At 46.3% G+C, this 17,115-nt stretch overlaps 1 protein-coding gene across 2 annotated transcripts in view; it reads left to right on the forward strand.

Moving 5' to 3' along the window:
• The window catches only part of HEG1 (heart development protein with EGF like domains 1), an 85,851-nt gene that overhangs the window by 58,793 nt on the left and 9,943 nt on the right, over positions 1 to 17,115 (forward strand). For both annotated transcript variants that reach the window (XM_023623607.2, XM_023623608.2), the window contains 4 exons: positions 1,525 to 1,659; positions 6,584 to 6,626; positions 6,759 to 6,796; positions 16,315 to 16,402. In XM_023623607.2, the coding sequence (XP_023479375.2) occupies positions 1,525 to 1,659; positions 6,584 to 6,626; positions 6,759 to 6,796; positions 16,315 to 16,402 (304 nt within the window). The remainder of the gene's footprint in view (positions 1 to 1,524; positions 1,660 to 6,583; positions 6,627 to 6,758; positions 6,797 to 16,314; positions 16,403 to 17,115) is intronic.

Raw genomic sequence — 17,115 nt, forward strand, 5'->3', positions numbered from 1 at the left:
TTTCTCCCTTAAATACAAACTTTTCACAATAAACAAAGGAAATTCTATCACACACACAAACAGACGTCTGATTTAACACGCCAGCCTCCACTGATAAAGACAGGAAATTCAGCGTTGAGAACTAAAGCTGTGTCCTAAACTTACCTCCCTGGGACCAGGCCGTCCACTGGGTCTCAGTTCTCAGGGCTCAGAAAAGGAGACAGATGTTGGGACCCCTGTGTTGGTGTCTGCACAGGTCACCGGAACCTGCCTGGGCGGGGCGGTCTTGCCATGTTCAGAGCTGGTACCTGGTTTCTGGAACCAGGAAGATTCCAGAATCTTCTGGAAGATTGATGTCTTCCTTAAGGTGGGCAAGGAGATCATGCCTCACTACACAATATTTACACACTGCCCTTATGCGTCTTTCCCTATCTGAACTCGCTCGTGCCTACCAACAACAGTGTGTATCTGGCTTGCCTTGCCTGTAGGTGGCTGTGAGAAAGTTACCGTTCACTATCCAGTTGGTTTCATTTTTTTTTCCTACTGCCTGTGTACCCCATTTACATGTGTCTTTTTTGTCGGGCCTGTCTTAGATGGTAAAATGCACCCTCATTGTGTCCACTGTATACAACCTCAGAGGGGGTCCACTGTATACAACCTCAGAGGGGACCACATCTCCAACAATGAATGCTTTTTCATAATAAAGGAGATGGTTCTTTGTCATTCGTGAAATGAACATGGCCCACGTGTCCAGGGCTGGGCAAAGCCAGGTGGATGTACAGGTAAGAAGCAAGGCCCTGAAGTAAAGGAGGTAACTGGGCTGAAAGATGCCTTCCTCCTCTGCCTGCCTGTCTCCCTTGGTAGTGGCCTGGGGACTGACTGATGGTCCCACCGCCCCTTCAGCACGTGCGTATCAAGCATTGCGTGTGGCCCAGTCTCTGTGCACCGCGCTGGAGACGCAGAGATGAATCAGGCCTGTCAGCACAGTGGGGAGACGGGTGACATAAATACACGGCAGTCCCAGGGAAGCCGGTTATCTTCCACACCTCTCCTTCAAATAAGCCTGTTAGGCAGCAAGCCGCCCTGCCCCAAGAGTGTGCCGTGACCCTGTAGGCTGCACAGACCCAGAGCTGAGAAGCACTTCAGCTTGAGTCTCTCTGCTTCCTGAGAAGACGGGGCGTCACGCTTTGTGGGTTTGTGCAGACTCTCCCACTGCGGTGCCTTCTCATGAAGGTGCAGGAGACGCCACAAGCGTCCGGCGTCGTCTTTGCATGGACGCTGGAGTTGGGCTCAGCACTCTTTCTTCTCAGTCCGGTTTCTGCATCCCCGTGGCACACCGTGTGAACTTCCGGTCAGTTGCCCTGGGCTGACCCGGGCAGGAGTGGCAGAAGGCAGTGCTGCATGCACCTCTGAAAGGAGCATTGCCCCAGGCAGACCTTTTTGAAAACCGCTCTCAGAGCCTCTTGAAATAGAAAGTCCATACATCTTAAGGTTTGAAGCGGAGGACGTTTTGTTTTGTTTCACTGTCTTGTTTTTCCACTTCAGCGGGCAGCTTGTGCAAGCGGAAGACTCCGGAATGTGACAAAGAGACCTCCATCTGCACTGATTTGGACGGCGTGGCGCTGTGTCAGTGCAAGTCGGGGTACTTTCAGTTCAACAAGATGGATCACTCCTGCCGAGGTACTGGCAGGGTCCCCAGGGTTTCTGTGGTCCGTGCTAGACCAGGGAAGATGCTTTCCTCTGCCCAGGCTCTCTCTCTGCTCTGGGTGTGACTGTTCTAAACTGGGGGCAACTGGTTCTTGTTATTTTGCTCACAGCCGGATTGAATACGTTATCTCCTTGGAATAATAGCGTTATCTCTGACTGGTACATGCGGGTCTGGCCAATCAGATGCAAAGGAAAAGAAAAGAGAATGGAATGCCTGTGGCAGCAACGCCTTTTCTTTCTTTTCCACTTAAAGGAAGTTAGAAAAATCACTGTTTTAATTCCCAAAGCTTTATTCTATTGTCTGCTAATCTTTTAAAATGGAAATACAAGCATGGAGTCAGGCCCATACCTTTCAGTGGTGGTAGACAGGGTGCCAAGGAGGCTCAGGAGACCCGAGTCAGAGCCCAACTCTGCCCCACCTGTCATCTTGTGCAAGCTTTGTGGGACCTCAGTTTCCTCTTCTCTGAAATGGGTACAGTGATACTTTAGTGGATATTCTGAGAATTAAAGAAGACAGTGTACATGGAGGTACTTTGTAAACTATCAGTATTTGCTCTTGTATTTTACCCAGGCTGTTGTTGAATTCATGAGTTCCAGTTTTAAAGGTTTCTTGAAGGATTTAAGGGCAGAAACCTAATTCTACTAACCTTTTAGGTGAGGCTTAAATTCAGTAACTCTGAAATAAAGGCTGCTCAGTGGAGTGGAGTGCAAGAATGCTGCTTTAAAATAACATTAATTCAAGTCCAGAGCACTGTGTGCCCTGACTTATAAAAGGCTGCCAGGATTTGCGATCACCAGAAAAACTGGCAGCATAAAGGCTGTAATGTAGCTCTAAGCGTTGCTTCACGTCAGAACGTGTGCAGCACAGTTTTCCTGCTCAGTCAACACCTGCTGGTAACAGATGTACTGGAATCTGAGTAAAGATCGCATACCGGGGCAAGGTGACATGCCACTCATTCTGTCAGGACTTCCCGAGAGAGGATAAAAATACATTTCAGGGCAATGCGCTCCTCCTGAGCTTCAGACCCTCTGACTTAGGTGTGTGCACAGAGGGCTTTGAAGTGTGCACCCTCAGCCCTGCGCGCAGGCCCTGTGAGGGGTTTGGAGGAGGAGGGGCAACTCTGTGTTGGGCAGCGGTCCTGATGCATGACAGCTTCATGGCGTTTCTCACTTCCATGTCAGGCTGCCACTTTGATGCAAAAGGCGATGCTTCCTAATTCCATCTTATCTGGTTGAATACAGAGTGTTCCTTGCCCTTCTTAGAAACTGGGGCATTGAGCCCTGCTTCGTGTGGGAAATTGACCTCTGCTAAAATCCATGTGGGCTGGGGTGCCGTGCAGCCGGGGGGAAGAAAGGCAAAATGGGCAGAAGTGCGGGCACGTAGGAGCGGTGGCCCCTGCATGCTGTGCCTCGGGTGTTTCTCTCGGCCTTGGGAATGGCCTGCCACCTTTGCTTTTGGTTTGCCCGAGCCGCTTGCCTCCATTCCAAGTCAGCGATTTCATAATTGCGTCACTTACAGACTAGCATTAGCAAGAGCAGACCTGCCAAAAATTTTCCAAATGCAATGACACAGACACCAACAACCTTATGTTTATCAGGTAACGAACCAAGAAGCAGCATAAGGAAACCTTGGTTAGCTTTTGGGCTTGTTGCCGAGGCCCTGAAAAGCCTCCTTTCTGCACTCTCTTTGTGGATTAGATTTTCATCGGTGACCATCAGGCTTCTGATGAATGGATTTGGGAGCTCCTTGGGCCACAGCCTTATTGGCTGGGTTCTGATGGGTTAGCAGTGACATCTTCTGGCCATTGTGCTGGGGCACAGGAGCATTTAAAACAAGTCCCCTTTGGGACACCTCAAATCCAGAATCAGTCCTCTGTATAAATGGAGGATAGAGGTGTGTGGGTGTGTGTTTTCTAAACCTTTGCAATTCTATATTGTTCTCTGTTGTACACACACACACACGTACCCTTCTGAGTGTCTCACATGAAATGTCTTTACAGTGTCTTTACCAGACTTTCAAAGCATCGTATAAAATTCAAGAAGGTGTCCTTCTCATAGGTGTGTTAGCTTCCTTCCATCATGCAGGCATCATGATGAACTCCAACTGTCGTTGGCAGGTCTCTTTCACTAGACCACAGACGTCTTGAGAGCAGTACCTGTGTCTAGAATATGCTTAGCACATTGTGGGGTTCGACAGATGTCTGTTGAATGAACAAATGGATAATAGGGCAACAAATATGATAGGACATGATTGGCAGGTCTTGATTAATTTCCCACAAGGGAATGAAAGAGTCTTTAAGATTCCACCACTTATTTTATTAAAAAGGCCAGAAGACTTGAATTTGTGTTCCGTGTCTGTAGGAGAAGCCCAGTTTGGGCGTATATGCTAGCTGTTGTCACACTGATTTCATCTTCAGTGCTCCCTGGGTGAGAGCCACTGTAGGGTGTGGCAATGAGGAGCTAGATCCTAAGGTGCCCTGGAGTGCCTTGTAATAAGGTTTCCTCTAAGAGCCCCTAGAACAGCACCAGGCTCACACTAGCACTCAATCTTTGATGAACAATGGAACGAGCCCATTTGAAATACAGAAATATCAGTACGCCAGGAGTTAGGCCACTTCCGAAGCTAAGTGAAAACAGCCCAACCCATCAGCTCACAGGCAGGATGACAGATGGACCTCACATCTGGCGAGATGACAGCCACAGGGTGGAAAGCCCCCACCCAGCAGATGAGGGTTGGGTGGGGAGATTTGATGTAAAAACATTTCCAGGAAGAAGTGTTCAGGATAGAACACACTGGTGCGACATCAGCCGGCCTCAGTGCCGAGATGCGTGGGGATGAGTCACTGGGGGTGCCAGCAGTCCCTGGGTAGCTGCCCTGCAGACAGAGCTGTGGGTCATCCGGGGGTGGCATCTCCCGCTCCCGCCACCTGGCCAGCCGTAGCATGAGGGCTGCCAGGGCACGGTGTGTCCCACGCCCGGGGAGGCAAGAATGCTCAGCTTGTTCCTTAGAGAAGGCCCTGTGTGGGTAAGGCCAGCAGAGCACTCAAAGGGCTCAACGATTTCAGAGAGGGGCCTGGTTCCTCCTTTCCTAAATGGGATATGATTATGCTCCACCTCATTGCAAAAAAGACTTGAAGCACCCAATGAAAATTCCTGTAACAGAAATGAGATTTAATTTAAAAGGTAAATCAGGTTGAAGGAGAAATAAAATGACTACTTTGTTTAGGCTGGAAGGAAAGTGAAAATACAGAGAGATGTACCATAAGGACCTGCGTGTTTGCTAAAGATAAGCCACTCGTTCAAGTTCTGAGCTTCCTGGACACTGAGGCAAGAGAGAAACATGATTTTGAAAATAGGTAGGGATCATAAATAAAGTAGAGTAGTTTAGAAACATCCCCATCTCTCTAGGCCCTGGGGCCTGAGAGAAGTTTCTCTGGGCCGTCCTCATCAAAAGGTTACAGAGTCGTAGTGGAGCAGTGTGGTCCATGACATCCGGCAATAAATACCATAGGGACTTGCCCACAACTGCTAATAGTAGCCCTTAGTATAAGAGAGTGTAGCTCAGGAAAAGTGATTCCGTGGACCGAAACAGTGCAGCCCAGGTTCACAGCTCTAAGGATCTGCTGTGAGAGAATTAGGGATTATTTAGAACAACGTTTTCCAAACCGTTCTACAAAACTCTAATGATACGTCAGTGGTCTATGACAAAATAGATGCTAGAAACATTTAGCTGTCTAACATTAAAAAACAGAAGGAAGAAGGACAGTAAGCACATCTAGTAGTTAATGTTATTCTGCGTTAATGTGTAACAGAGGATGCAGGAAGTCTGAAGGCTCTGCCCACCCAGCCTGCAGGGCGCACACCCTGCTGAGCCATGCGTGCTGCTGGTGTTCACATCTTGCCGTTAGGGTGTGTGCTGTCTGTTCAGGGCTTGCTGCTCTGTGCTGTGTAGCTTTTCTTACCTGTGATCTTTTATGCAGCGCATATCGTACATTAATCATGAATCAGATTTTTATCATTCCTTGCAGCAGTGACTTTGTCTATGAGGCCATTTTTTATTGTCTGCTTTCATCCGAGCATGCATTATGCTTATGGTGTTCTCCCAGCTTATTGTAGTGTTGAAAGTGTTCCCTGATCAAATAAATTCAGGAACTGCTGATCCAGGGGAATGGCGGGGCCATAGCCCTTCACGGAAGCAGCGGCCCATGAGCAGCACCATCAGAGTTCAAAGTTATGTTCTCGGGTGACGGGCCCTTTAGGGCTCATCTAGATATGTCCAGAATCTGCTGCACAGACTATAGGGTGAGCATTCTCTTATGAAAACTGAGGCACCCACTAGGACCATGGCCCACAAGATGTCGCAGCTCCCACTTCCTTGTGGAAGGGGGCTGATGGGGCCAACAGCAGGTTTGAGGTTTGACTTACGTTAAAAAAGGTGAAGCATTTGTCTGTGTGTTTGTGGAAGGATGTTACACAGGGGCCAAGGGAATTTCCAAAAAGAATTGCATTTGTTGCATAATAATTACGACTACAAACATTGATTTGATGGTTACTGTGTGCCAGGTTAGGTCATTTGCATGCCTTATTTTACTTAATCTCCTCTAAGAAACTATAAAGTAGGTATTATTATTATTATTATTGTTATTATTATTATTATCCTTTTTTTAATAGATGGGAAACTGAGAGCCACTAAGAAATTAAGAAAATATTTTTGATAAAATTGAGTTGAGCTGGCAACAGTATTTAGGCCAGGTTATAGATAATGCTAAAGCTATTTGTAGTCCTCTGGTTCTAGAATATTCTTGTGGATTTTAGGGTGGCTGGTGTTTAATAACCGTCAGTTTGGGTCAAGGGAGGTGAATAGACACATTCATGGATTTTCCTTTTCTCTTTTCAGCATGTGAAGATGGATACAGGCTTGAAAATGAAACCTGTATGAGGTAGGTTCCATGTTCATTTATTCTGACGAATTTGTTACAAACCTTATTTAGAAGTTCCTTGGGTAAATTGCGTCAGTTATTTCTTTTGATATTTGAAACTAACTCTTGTTCTTTTTCTTTGTTGGCTTGCAGTTGCCCATTCGGCCTTGGTGGTCTCAACTGTGGAAACCGTAAGTGTGCAGAAGTCTCGAGTTCCGCGTGGGCGGGGGCCTGGCACAGCAGCTGGCGCTCAGGGTCTTCCCCTTTCCCTCAGTTCGAATCCGCCGTCTTCACAGCTCCTGGGCTGGGAGGTGTGGAGAAAGCAGAGTCCAGGGGCTTGAGGTCTGCAGGGGAGGTAAACACACTATGGGAGATAAACTCCACAGCCCTGACTGCAGAATGCTGATCTGATAAATCAGGCGGGAGGTGGGAGGCAAAGAGGGAGGGACCACACCCATGGCAAATAGAACCTTCTGAGTTCTTGGAGGGGATGGAACTGGAGGTTTTGGAAGACTGACTGGCAGGCATGAAGGGAGAAGGAATCCGGGCAGAGGGAACAACTTCAGCAAAGGTCTGGAGGCAGCCTGGGTCCCTGGTATTCCAGAGACAGTGCGTCAGTGTGTGTGGCTGAGGATAGAAAGAGAGGAATGCAGAGAGAAGGGGAATCGGTTGTCAGAATCTATGAGGACCAAACCATTGGGAGTTTTGATGGCCAGCCTGAGAGTTTAGACTCTGATCAGTATCCATGTGGAACTAGCAAGCATCTTGGAGCAGGAAAGCAGAAAATCAGGTTTGGCCGCAGTGAGGAAGATGGACTGGCCAGAAGGGACCACGGGAGGTTAGAGACTTGCAGCAAAGTCCCAGCTGGGGCGCAGGGCTAGAGACAGACCCGGAGTCACCTGCTCCCAGCTGATGTGGACACACCCTGAACTACAGAGGGTAGGATGGTGGTGACGTGCGCATGGAATCTAATCCTGTCCTTTGAGAAAACAGTTGTGTTCCATTGAAGACCACTTTCACTGACATTTTCTTATGTTGAATCCCAAGAAATTGAAATCACCCTCAAAATTATTGGAAGAAATTCTGGGATATAGGATGTACTGGGAATAATAACACTCCATACTTTATTTTAGGACAGCTTTGTCTCTCTTTCTACAGATGAACATGCCAACAGTTCCTATTCTCAGTTTACTAGACCAAAATTAGACAAGATTTTATTTGCCATGTGCAGAAGTCCCCAGTTTCTGTTCCCCAGTGGTACACCTTACATTCTATGTCCTCAGTGGTATTTTGTTTGCTCGTAAAGCTTCTCTATTAGCAAGTTTCATTATTGAACTTCCTTTAAGTGTAAATAATAAAATAACATAAAACAAATTCAATCCTGAGTACAAAACTGACATAAAGCTCTCAGTGTACTCAGCATGCAGCCACTCAGGCCAGAGTCTGGAGATCTGGAATTACGGATCCATCTAGGATCACTGGTGACTTTGGTCATCTGATTTGTCCTGACTGCAAAAAAGCAAGAGGTTACAGTAGAGAGCCTAAGAGAAAGACTAGGGAAACACTTCTAGAACCTAATATATTTATAGTCATACTGAATAGAGGGGAGGAACCCACATCATTAACATTTAGTAAAAAAAAAAATAGCAACCTTGGGGCCGGCCTGGTGGCATAATGGTTAAAGTCGTGCGCTCTACTTCGGCGGCCCAGGTTCACAGGTTTGGGTCCCAGGTGTGGACCTACACACCACTCATCAAGCCATGCTGTGGCAGCATCCCGCACACAACATAGAAGAAGATTGGCACAGATGTTAGCTCAGCAACAATCTTCCTCAAGCAAAAAGAGGAGGATTGGCAACAGATGTTAGCTCAGGGCCAATCTTCCTCACCAAAAAAAAAAAAAAAAAAAGCATAACCGGAGGCCACTGAGTGGTGGAATAAACAACTGTATACTCTTTAGTAGTCCTTAAGGATGCCCTGGTGCCATAAAGCCATTTAAGCACAGGTGTTTGTTATGATGGACCAGAGTCATAGATGAACACACCAAATGGTGTTCCCTGTTACTGTTACCCAGTTATATGACCCGGTTTTTACTCACAATGCTTCTCACACCAAATGTGTGGGATTTTTCCTCACACCAAGCAACTCTGACACTAACTATCCAGAGTTAGTGTCAGAACCCACAAGTTAAGGGCTCAGCCCCACAGGACGGCCCCTACTTCAGACACCAATCCCAAGTCCAGGCCTCCAGTACTTCTGACCAGCCAGCTATAAATCAGGGGTTCCCATGACCCCCTCCTCAGCTTCAATCATTTGCTAGAACAGCTCCCAGAACTCAGGAAGGCACTTTTACCTACTATTGTTGGTTTATTATAAAGGACGCATCTCAAGAACAGCCAAATGGAAGTGATGCATAGGGCAAGGTACTGGGGGGATGCTCAGGGCTTCCATGCCCTTTTGGGCACACCATCGTCCCAGCACCTTTCTGTGTTCACCAACCCAGAATTTCTCTGAACTCCGTCATTTAGGGGGTTTTTGGAGGCTCCATCACGTGGTATTGACTGATTACATCATTGGCCATTGAGGTCCAGGGGTGGGGCTGAAAGTTCCAACCCTCTAATCACGTTTCGTTTCTCTGGCAACCAGCCCTCATCCTCCAAGAGTCACTTCATTAGCATAAACTCAGGGACAATTTAAAGGGGCCCGTTATGAATAACAAAAGATGCTCCCCTCACCCCCATTGCTCAGAAATTCCAAAGGTTTTAGAAGCTCTTATGCCAGGAGCTGGGAACAAAGACCAGACAGATATTTCTTAATATATCACAGGTACTCAGTTTAATAAGGTGATAAAGTCATCATACTTTACATTTTTTAAAAGTTAAAAAGTAGTTAAAATTCTTTTTAGGTGTCAGCGCTTAAAAGAGTAGGCTTCAGTTTTTTGGAGGTTTGGCTTCTATAAAACTGTCTGGGTAGCAGGATAGGTGCTCTCCTGAAAATCACTGTTTAGACAAGCCAGTTTCTCAGCTGGGCTCAGGGTTATTGTACCTTTGTGTTCAGGAAGGTATCTGTGCTTTAAAGGGGCTGCCTGGGGTACAGAGATACCTCCGCTCACCTTGTGGTGTGACTCACTCCTCGCTCCTAACAGGAACCGAACCATAGCGCACCGTTAAACCGCTCAGAGAACGGGGTTGCTGCACACAAACTGACCAAAGACAGCCTGGGTCTTTCCCATGTGCAAGAAGGAGGCTGAAGAGTCAGACAAAACATTGAAGATATTTGAGACGTGTTCACCAATGCCGGGACACTAGAACTAAACGGCACAGTCTTTTGGAAGGGAGAGTTTTAGGGCTGACACTGTTACGGAGCAAGGGCTCGCCACCCGATGTGCCCAGAATCCAACACTGTGTCACACCGGCTTTTGAGGGAAGAAAGGCTTTATTGCAAGATCGATCTGCACAGAGACAGGAGGTGTGAGCTCTGAGATCTGTCTCCCTGATCCAGGGCTTGGGGCAAAATTTATGGGATGAAGGGCAGGGCAGTTTGAAGTGTGGAGATAGATGACTGGCGGTGAGGAGAAGTGAGGTAATTGATGGTCTGTGCGAGCGTAGTCAAGCTTCATGGCTCTTTATAGGCGCGTGCTCACAAAATGTGATGTTACCATGATCTGAGGGTGGAGTTTTCAGCCCCTCAATGTCAAAAGGGTCACTTATTGGGCGCTTGCGCAGGCCAGTTGATGGGTTGGTGATCTCAACCAGCCTGAAATGGACAAGGGGTTGTTTCTGAGTTCCAGAAAAACCTCTCTTAACTACTCTGTTGATAAGATGGGGTCAGTTGAACTGGTCTTAGAGGGCCTGTGGCTACAACAGTAGCGATTGCACCACAAGCCTGGGAACCTTATCTTAAGACATTCCAAGTATTAAAAACAGAGGCTTAACTAATATCATGGATGATGGCTTCAGAGTAATTTGAGGAAGCTAGGAAGGTGCAGCAGAGCTGTACCACTTGTGCAAGAAACTTATCTGAATACAATCCCATCAGAAGGCAAGGAGAGAGTGAGTGAGACAGGCGAGGAGTGTGGAGGTCTGGTCGGCTCTGAGGTGAGCAGGGAGCAGGAGGCGAGAGATGCCATATGCACAGTCCTCCTGGGGCGTCAGCCCTGACAGGCCTCTCACAGGTCGAGCCAGTGCCTCAGACTTGCTTTGGTCAAGCATCCCTCTGAATAGGTTTTACCAGAAAGTGCTTCATATTTCTCAGTGAATGGAAGCGTGATCCACAGAGGGAAGATGGATACAGGGGAAACCCTATAAAAGTTGAAGAAAGGGGAGTGAGCTGCAGGGCATTGTTCTCAGTGGCATTTAGTGATTTTTCTTCAGAGATCATGAAATACTATATATGCCTAGATATACTCCTACATCCACTGGCTGTTCTGTGAGTTCCTGTGTCTCCACTTTGTGTTTATGGAGTCCTGAAAGTAGCCAGGATTTCTCTGTGATCCCGAGACTCTTTTCCTCCCCATTTTTCCAAGTCACAATCATTATGTCCAGCAGAGGGCAGACTCCTGTCTGGATGGCTAGCTAGCTCCTCGCCACCTTTTGTTGGTGACTTGTTAATAACTCTGTGGCGGTGTGTGAATATCACTTTATGATTTTGATATCTGTGTCAGTTTTAGCGTTGCAAAGTGGTTCATAGTGGCTGATAATAGACACCCCCTGCCGCCTACCCCTTTCTCTGAGGTCTCAGACTGGCCGTGGGTATTGATGAAGAAATGGGAACACCTGAATCTCATCCCCATCTGTGGTCATAATGCCCAGTGAAGTCTGTGGCTTGTCACTCAGAGTTATGTGCCAAATAGCAGGGCCCTGACCACCCACTGCTGTCACTTCTGCTATTTCCACCAAGACAGTAAGTGCCTTCTTGGGGCTGCGGCTCAGGTTGGATGTTTTATAGGCAAGAAATGCTTGTCTCTATGCAGACTTCTTGGGGCACACACTCTACCCAAGCCCGATGAGATGGGAGCCCAGCTTTGTCCAGCTGAGCACATGGTCTTGAGATTTTTCCCTCACTCCTACAATCCTGGGAGTCATCCAACTCCACTGTGTTCTGGGTTTGGATATAACCTATGACCTGCCTTTCTAAAAGTTCCTGTTAGCTTTCTAGGTGTGCCCAGGTTTCACTCCTTACTCCTTACAGAGACTATCCTTCAAACTGGAGAGAGCAGGACGAGCCCTTCTCTCAAGTCCTTTAGGCCCTGAGGTAGTGCTGGCCCAGCTGGACTTCCCTATGTACCTGGCAGGCCACCTACATCTGGCAGCTGAGATCTGTACCTGTCTTATCACTGCTCTCCTTTTCATTTCTTTCCATGTAAAATATGACTCTGTTTATACTGCAGACTCCAACAATTCTGTCTTCTTCTCCCACTTGTCCAACAGCCCCAGAATTCTCTTACAGATTTGTTATCAGAGATGCCCCCGCCTCCCCCGCCCCCAGCCTTTCTTCAGGCGTACGTTCCTGGGCGTGAATGTCACATTGTAAGATCTCCCATGACATCTTGGTTTGCTTCACCTCTTTTCTCTTTTTATTTACTTTTTATTTTTTTAGTTTTCTTTCTTTCTTTTTTTTTTTTTTGAAGAAGATTAGCCCTGAGCTAACATCTGCTGCCAATCCTTCTCTTTTGGCTGAGGAAGACTGGCCCTGAGCTAACATCTGTGCCCATCTTCCTCTACTTTATATGTGGGACGCCTGCCACAGCATGGCCTGCCAATCAGTGCCATGTCCACACCCGGGATCTGAACTGGCGAACCCCAGGCTGCCAAAGTGGAACATGAAAACTTAACTGCCGTACCACCAGGCCGGCCCCTCTTTTCTCTTTTTACAGTAAATGCATCTTGTTTTTTCATAGCACAAAACAACCCATACCCGTTAATTTTCCTTTTGTTGACCCAAATTAATTATAAAATAGATATAACTTAAGGGAAGAAGAAAACTAAACAGTCTCTTCACCCATTAAACATCACTGTTAATACCCTGGTATCCTTGTACCTGTGTATCCTCGCTACCAAGTGTGATCCATGGACCAGCAGCATCACCTAAGAACTGTTTGCAAGTACAGAGTCTCAGGCCTCTCTACTCCGGACTTACTGAATCAGAATCTGAACTTTAACCGGAACCCTAGATTTGGTTAATATGCAGATTTGTATACGTATTAAAGTTTAGGAAGCGCTATACCAGAGGTGGGTGTGTGTGTATCTTTTCAATAGAAATTGGATCACACAGAATATACTTTTTTGTAACCTGCTTTTAAACCTAGTGAACTGTGCAGTGTTTTCATTTACGTAATTTTATAATGTCACTTTTGATAGTTCTGTGGAGTTCTACCTTGCAGATATACCATAATTTACTTAACCATTCCCCTCTTATTACTTATTTAGAATCTTTTTTTATAGTCCCATCCTCTAAGTCATTTTTCTGTTTTGTGGTTATTGTCACTTTGTGATTACAGAGCTCACATAGTTTTCCTAGATTACCTTTTTCTGGCTGCAGACATTTTTTTCCATCCCTCTTTCTTGTTCACAACATGCCCTTTTCTAGGTCATCCTTTCCTTTCAAATATTCTGCATCTCTCCAGTGGAGCCTCCTTCCCCACTAGCCTCTCAGCCCGGCCAGCAAGGATGTAGAGCCACTTTTCCTCATGTGTGGCCCTCTTCCTCCTCTTCCAGTGAAACCAGAACATTCAACTTAAAGATCATCTGCATTGTCTCCCCACCCCAACCCCTAGTCCGGTGGCAGGTGTATAGTATCGTGTAATGCTATTAAACTTGTTGTTACATTGAGTTTAAAAAATTCATACCAGTGGAGATGCTGTGTGTTGGCAGGAGTCACTCATAGCAAACATCCAGGAAGACAGCACTAAACTGCTTAGGAGGAAGAAGAGATAATTAACTATCCAGAAGTCAGTGGAAGTCTCATCCAGCTAAGAGCAAGCATCTCACTCAGTGTTGACGGGCCTCACTTCATGTTGGAAGGGAAAGGAAGCAGGACTTGGGGAGAGGGGACTGTTGCTCTGTACCCCCTGTTAGGTATGTTCACAAACAGCCTGAAGACGTGAGGAAGGCAAATTCGAAAGGTACAGAGAGGAAAAAAAGAATGCTGTGAAAAGAGATTCTAAAGGAAAGATGATGCAAGAGGAGTGGGAAGATTTAAAAGGCAAAATTCTGGGCCCGGCCTGGTGGCATAGCGATTAAGTTTGCAGGCTCCACTTCAGTGGCCTGGGGTTTGCAGGTTCAGATCCTGGGTGCGGACCTACACACCACTCATCAAGCCATGCTGTGGTGGTATCCCGCATACAAAATGGAGGAGGATTGGCACAGATGGTAGCTCAGAGCCAATCTTCCTCACCAAAATAAAATCAAATCAATAAAAGGCAAAATTTTAATCATACATCACTAATGAGCCTGATCAGTGAGGGAAAAATGGGGAGAACTGAGTGAATTTTAAAATAAAACTAATGTGGCTGCTCGGAAGGGTCTGTAATGAGTTTAAGAGTTTTAAAGGAAAGTGTATTGGTTTATATGATTCCGACACCAATTCTGCTGTGTGTTTTCTCCACATCACCAAGCAATTAACTCAATTCTGACACTGTCTCCAGGGAGACCCCACAAGTTAAGGGCTCAGTCATCAGGCTGCCCCGTCCCCCATCAGACACTGTTTGTAAGTCCAGGTCATCACCTATGCTTCTGATCGGAGGTTTCAATGACCCCCACCTTGATTCAATTAATTTGCTCTAGTGGCTCACAGGACTCGGGAGACATTTTGCTCGCTAGATTACTGGTTTATTATGAAAGGATATAACTCAGAAACAGCTAGACAGAAGAGATGCGTAGGGCAAGGTTTCAGGAAAGGGCTTAGAGCTTCCATGCCTCTCCCAGCACAGCACTCGCCCCCATCTCTGTGCTCACCAACCTGGAAGCTCTCCAAACCCCATCTTTTGGGTTTTTATGGACACTTCATTACACAGGCAGGATAATTAAATCATCGGCCATTGGTGATTGAACTCAGTCTCCAGGCCCTCTCCCTTGCCTGGGGGTCAGAGAGGGGACTGAAAATTCCACTGCTCTGATCACGTGGTTGGTTCCCCCTAGCAACCAGCCTTCATCCGTAGGTTACCCAGGGGCTTGCCAAAGTCACCATTAACATAACAAAAGACACCTTTTCTGCTCTCGACACTTAGGAAATTCCAGGGGGTTTAGGAACTCTGCGAGGGAGGACAAAGACCAGATGTATATTACTTATAAATCGCAATATCACCGTTGACGAAGGCTCTTCTGGACTAAATAGCCTTAGCTAGCTTGAGGAACAAAGACAGTTTATTGGAAGGATTCTGGGGTATGTCGTGGCATTCCCGCATCACGAGTGTCTCCCTACAAGACAACATGATGGAAAATAGGCTCGCCAGACAGCTTCGAGTGTGAGTCACTCATTCAGCCATTTTGAAAGAGAAGGTTGTCTCTCTCTTTCCCACATTGACATTCCTGGGAAGGAACTAATTGATCCAGCTTGGATGATGTGTTTACTCCCAGACCAATGCCCTGTGGCCAGGGGAGGGGGTTACATGTACAAGCATGACCACGCCCACCGTAACCTGCACATGGAGCGGGGTGAACAGTTTCCAGAAGGGGGTTGGCTAAGCAGACAGTCCAGTAGATTCCATCCAAATACGCATGTAAGCAAGGACAAATATAGCTTATAGGAAAGGCTAAGGCCCAGAATGCGTTGGTTTAATGAAAAATGCCAACAGCAATGACAGCAACATCAACTTATGATCAAACCACAAGAAGAATAAAGAAAAGATAGAGCCATTGCTTGGGAAAGACTATGAAATGTCAGCAAATGTCAGAGAGAAAGTAAAACTAAGAATTTCAAGTTCATCATTCTGGAGAATCTCTTCAAAGGAGGAAGGATGAGAGACAAACCAAAGACAACACTCATTGCCTTCTCTCTCACCTTGATAGACATTCAGAGCGCCTACAGATCAGTAAACATTACAGTAGGTATTGATTCAAATCCCGTGGACTTGGACATCATCACGTGGCCTCGTAATGAATCTAAAGTCAGTGCTTAGGTCCAAAAGTTTAGCTGTAGTTCATGAACTGACTTGACAGCAGGTATGAGAAAAAAAGATCTGTGGGTTGTGTTGTCCATAAGCTCATCACAAGTTTCCAGTAACCTGACTGCCAAAGAATGTCAAACGTGCTCGTAGGGGGCTGGGGCTTCAGAGGCGGGAAGGCGATTCGTGGGAAGCTGAGAGGAGGAGATGCTGGTAAACAGAGGCAGCCCTGCCTGGCAGACAAGTCTCTCAGGTGAAAAGTTATCTTTGGTACCAGCTCTCTTCCTGGTCAGGCTGCCTTTCTAATGAAAATCTTACAAAAGGGTAACTTCCACTCTGTTTTCAGAGCTTCTGCTGGGTCCCTAGTTTCTCAAAAATAATCAGCTTAAAACAGTAAATACACCAGAGAGGAATATGTTGGGGTGGCCTATTTTGCTACCCTTCAACAGAGAAAATGTGGAGGCGCCTCTGAGGATCCCTTGCCTGGGGCCCGGGAAATGAAAGGGGAGGTCACCAGCCGAGGTGCTGCCGTGGGGTCCGGTGGGGAGGCATTCCTACATATTCATTTGTTTATTCGTTCCCTCTCCCTTGCTGTCCACTTGTGCAGCCTATCAGCTCATCACCGTGGTGATTGCAGCAGCCGGAGGCGGGCTCCTGCTCATCCTGGGCATTGCGCTGATTGTCACCTGTTGCAGGTGAGTGACAGGAATTCACGTTATAATTGTTTCTTTGCCTGTGCTGAGCAAGGGTCAGTTTTTACTCTTTTAAACAATATTTGGGGTGGTTTACAATATTAAATCATAATATGTGACTGAACCATTAAAAAAAGGAGAAAGAGAAATTCATGATAGGGAGTGCCTTTGAGGAAAGAAAAGGACAGCAAATGGGACTTTATTCTTTATTAGAAAAGAATATCCAAAAACATAAGAAACCAAAAAGAGATAGATTAGATTTCCTCAGAGTTAAAAACTTCTCTGCTTCAAAGAACATTGTCAAGAAAGTAAAAAGACAATGCACAGAATGGGAGGAGGTATTTGAAAATCATATGTCTAGTAAGGGACTTGTATCTAGAATATATAGAGAATTCTTACAACTCAATAGTAAAAAGGCAGCCCCATTTAAAAATGGGCAAAGTTCTTGAATAGAGATTTCTCCAAAGAAGATATACAAACAGCCAGTAGGCACGTGAAAGGATGCTCAGCATCATTAGCCATCAGGGAAATGCAGTCAAAACCGCCATGAGACACTGCTTCACACCCACTAAGATGGCTATTAAAAAAAAAAAAAGAAAAGTACAAGTGTTGGTGAGGATATGGAAAAATTAGAATGCTCATACACTGCTGGTGGAAATGTGAAATGGTGCGGCCACTTTGAAGAAGTCTGGCAGCTCTTCCAAAAGTTAAACAGA

The sequence above is a fragment of the Equus caballus genome, chromosome 19, assembly GCF_041296265.1.
Source record: "Equus caballus isolate H_3958 breed thoroughbred chromosome 19, TB-T2T, whole genome shotgun sequence".
NCBI classification, from domain to species: domain Eukaryota; kingdom Metazoa; phylum Chordata; class Mammalia; order Perissodactyla; family Equidae; genus Equus; species Equus caballus.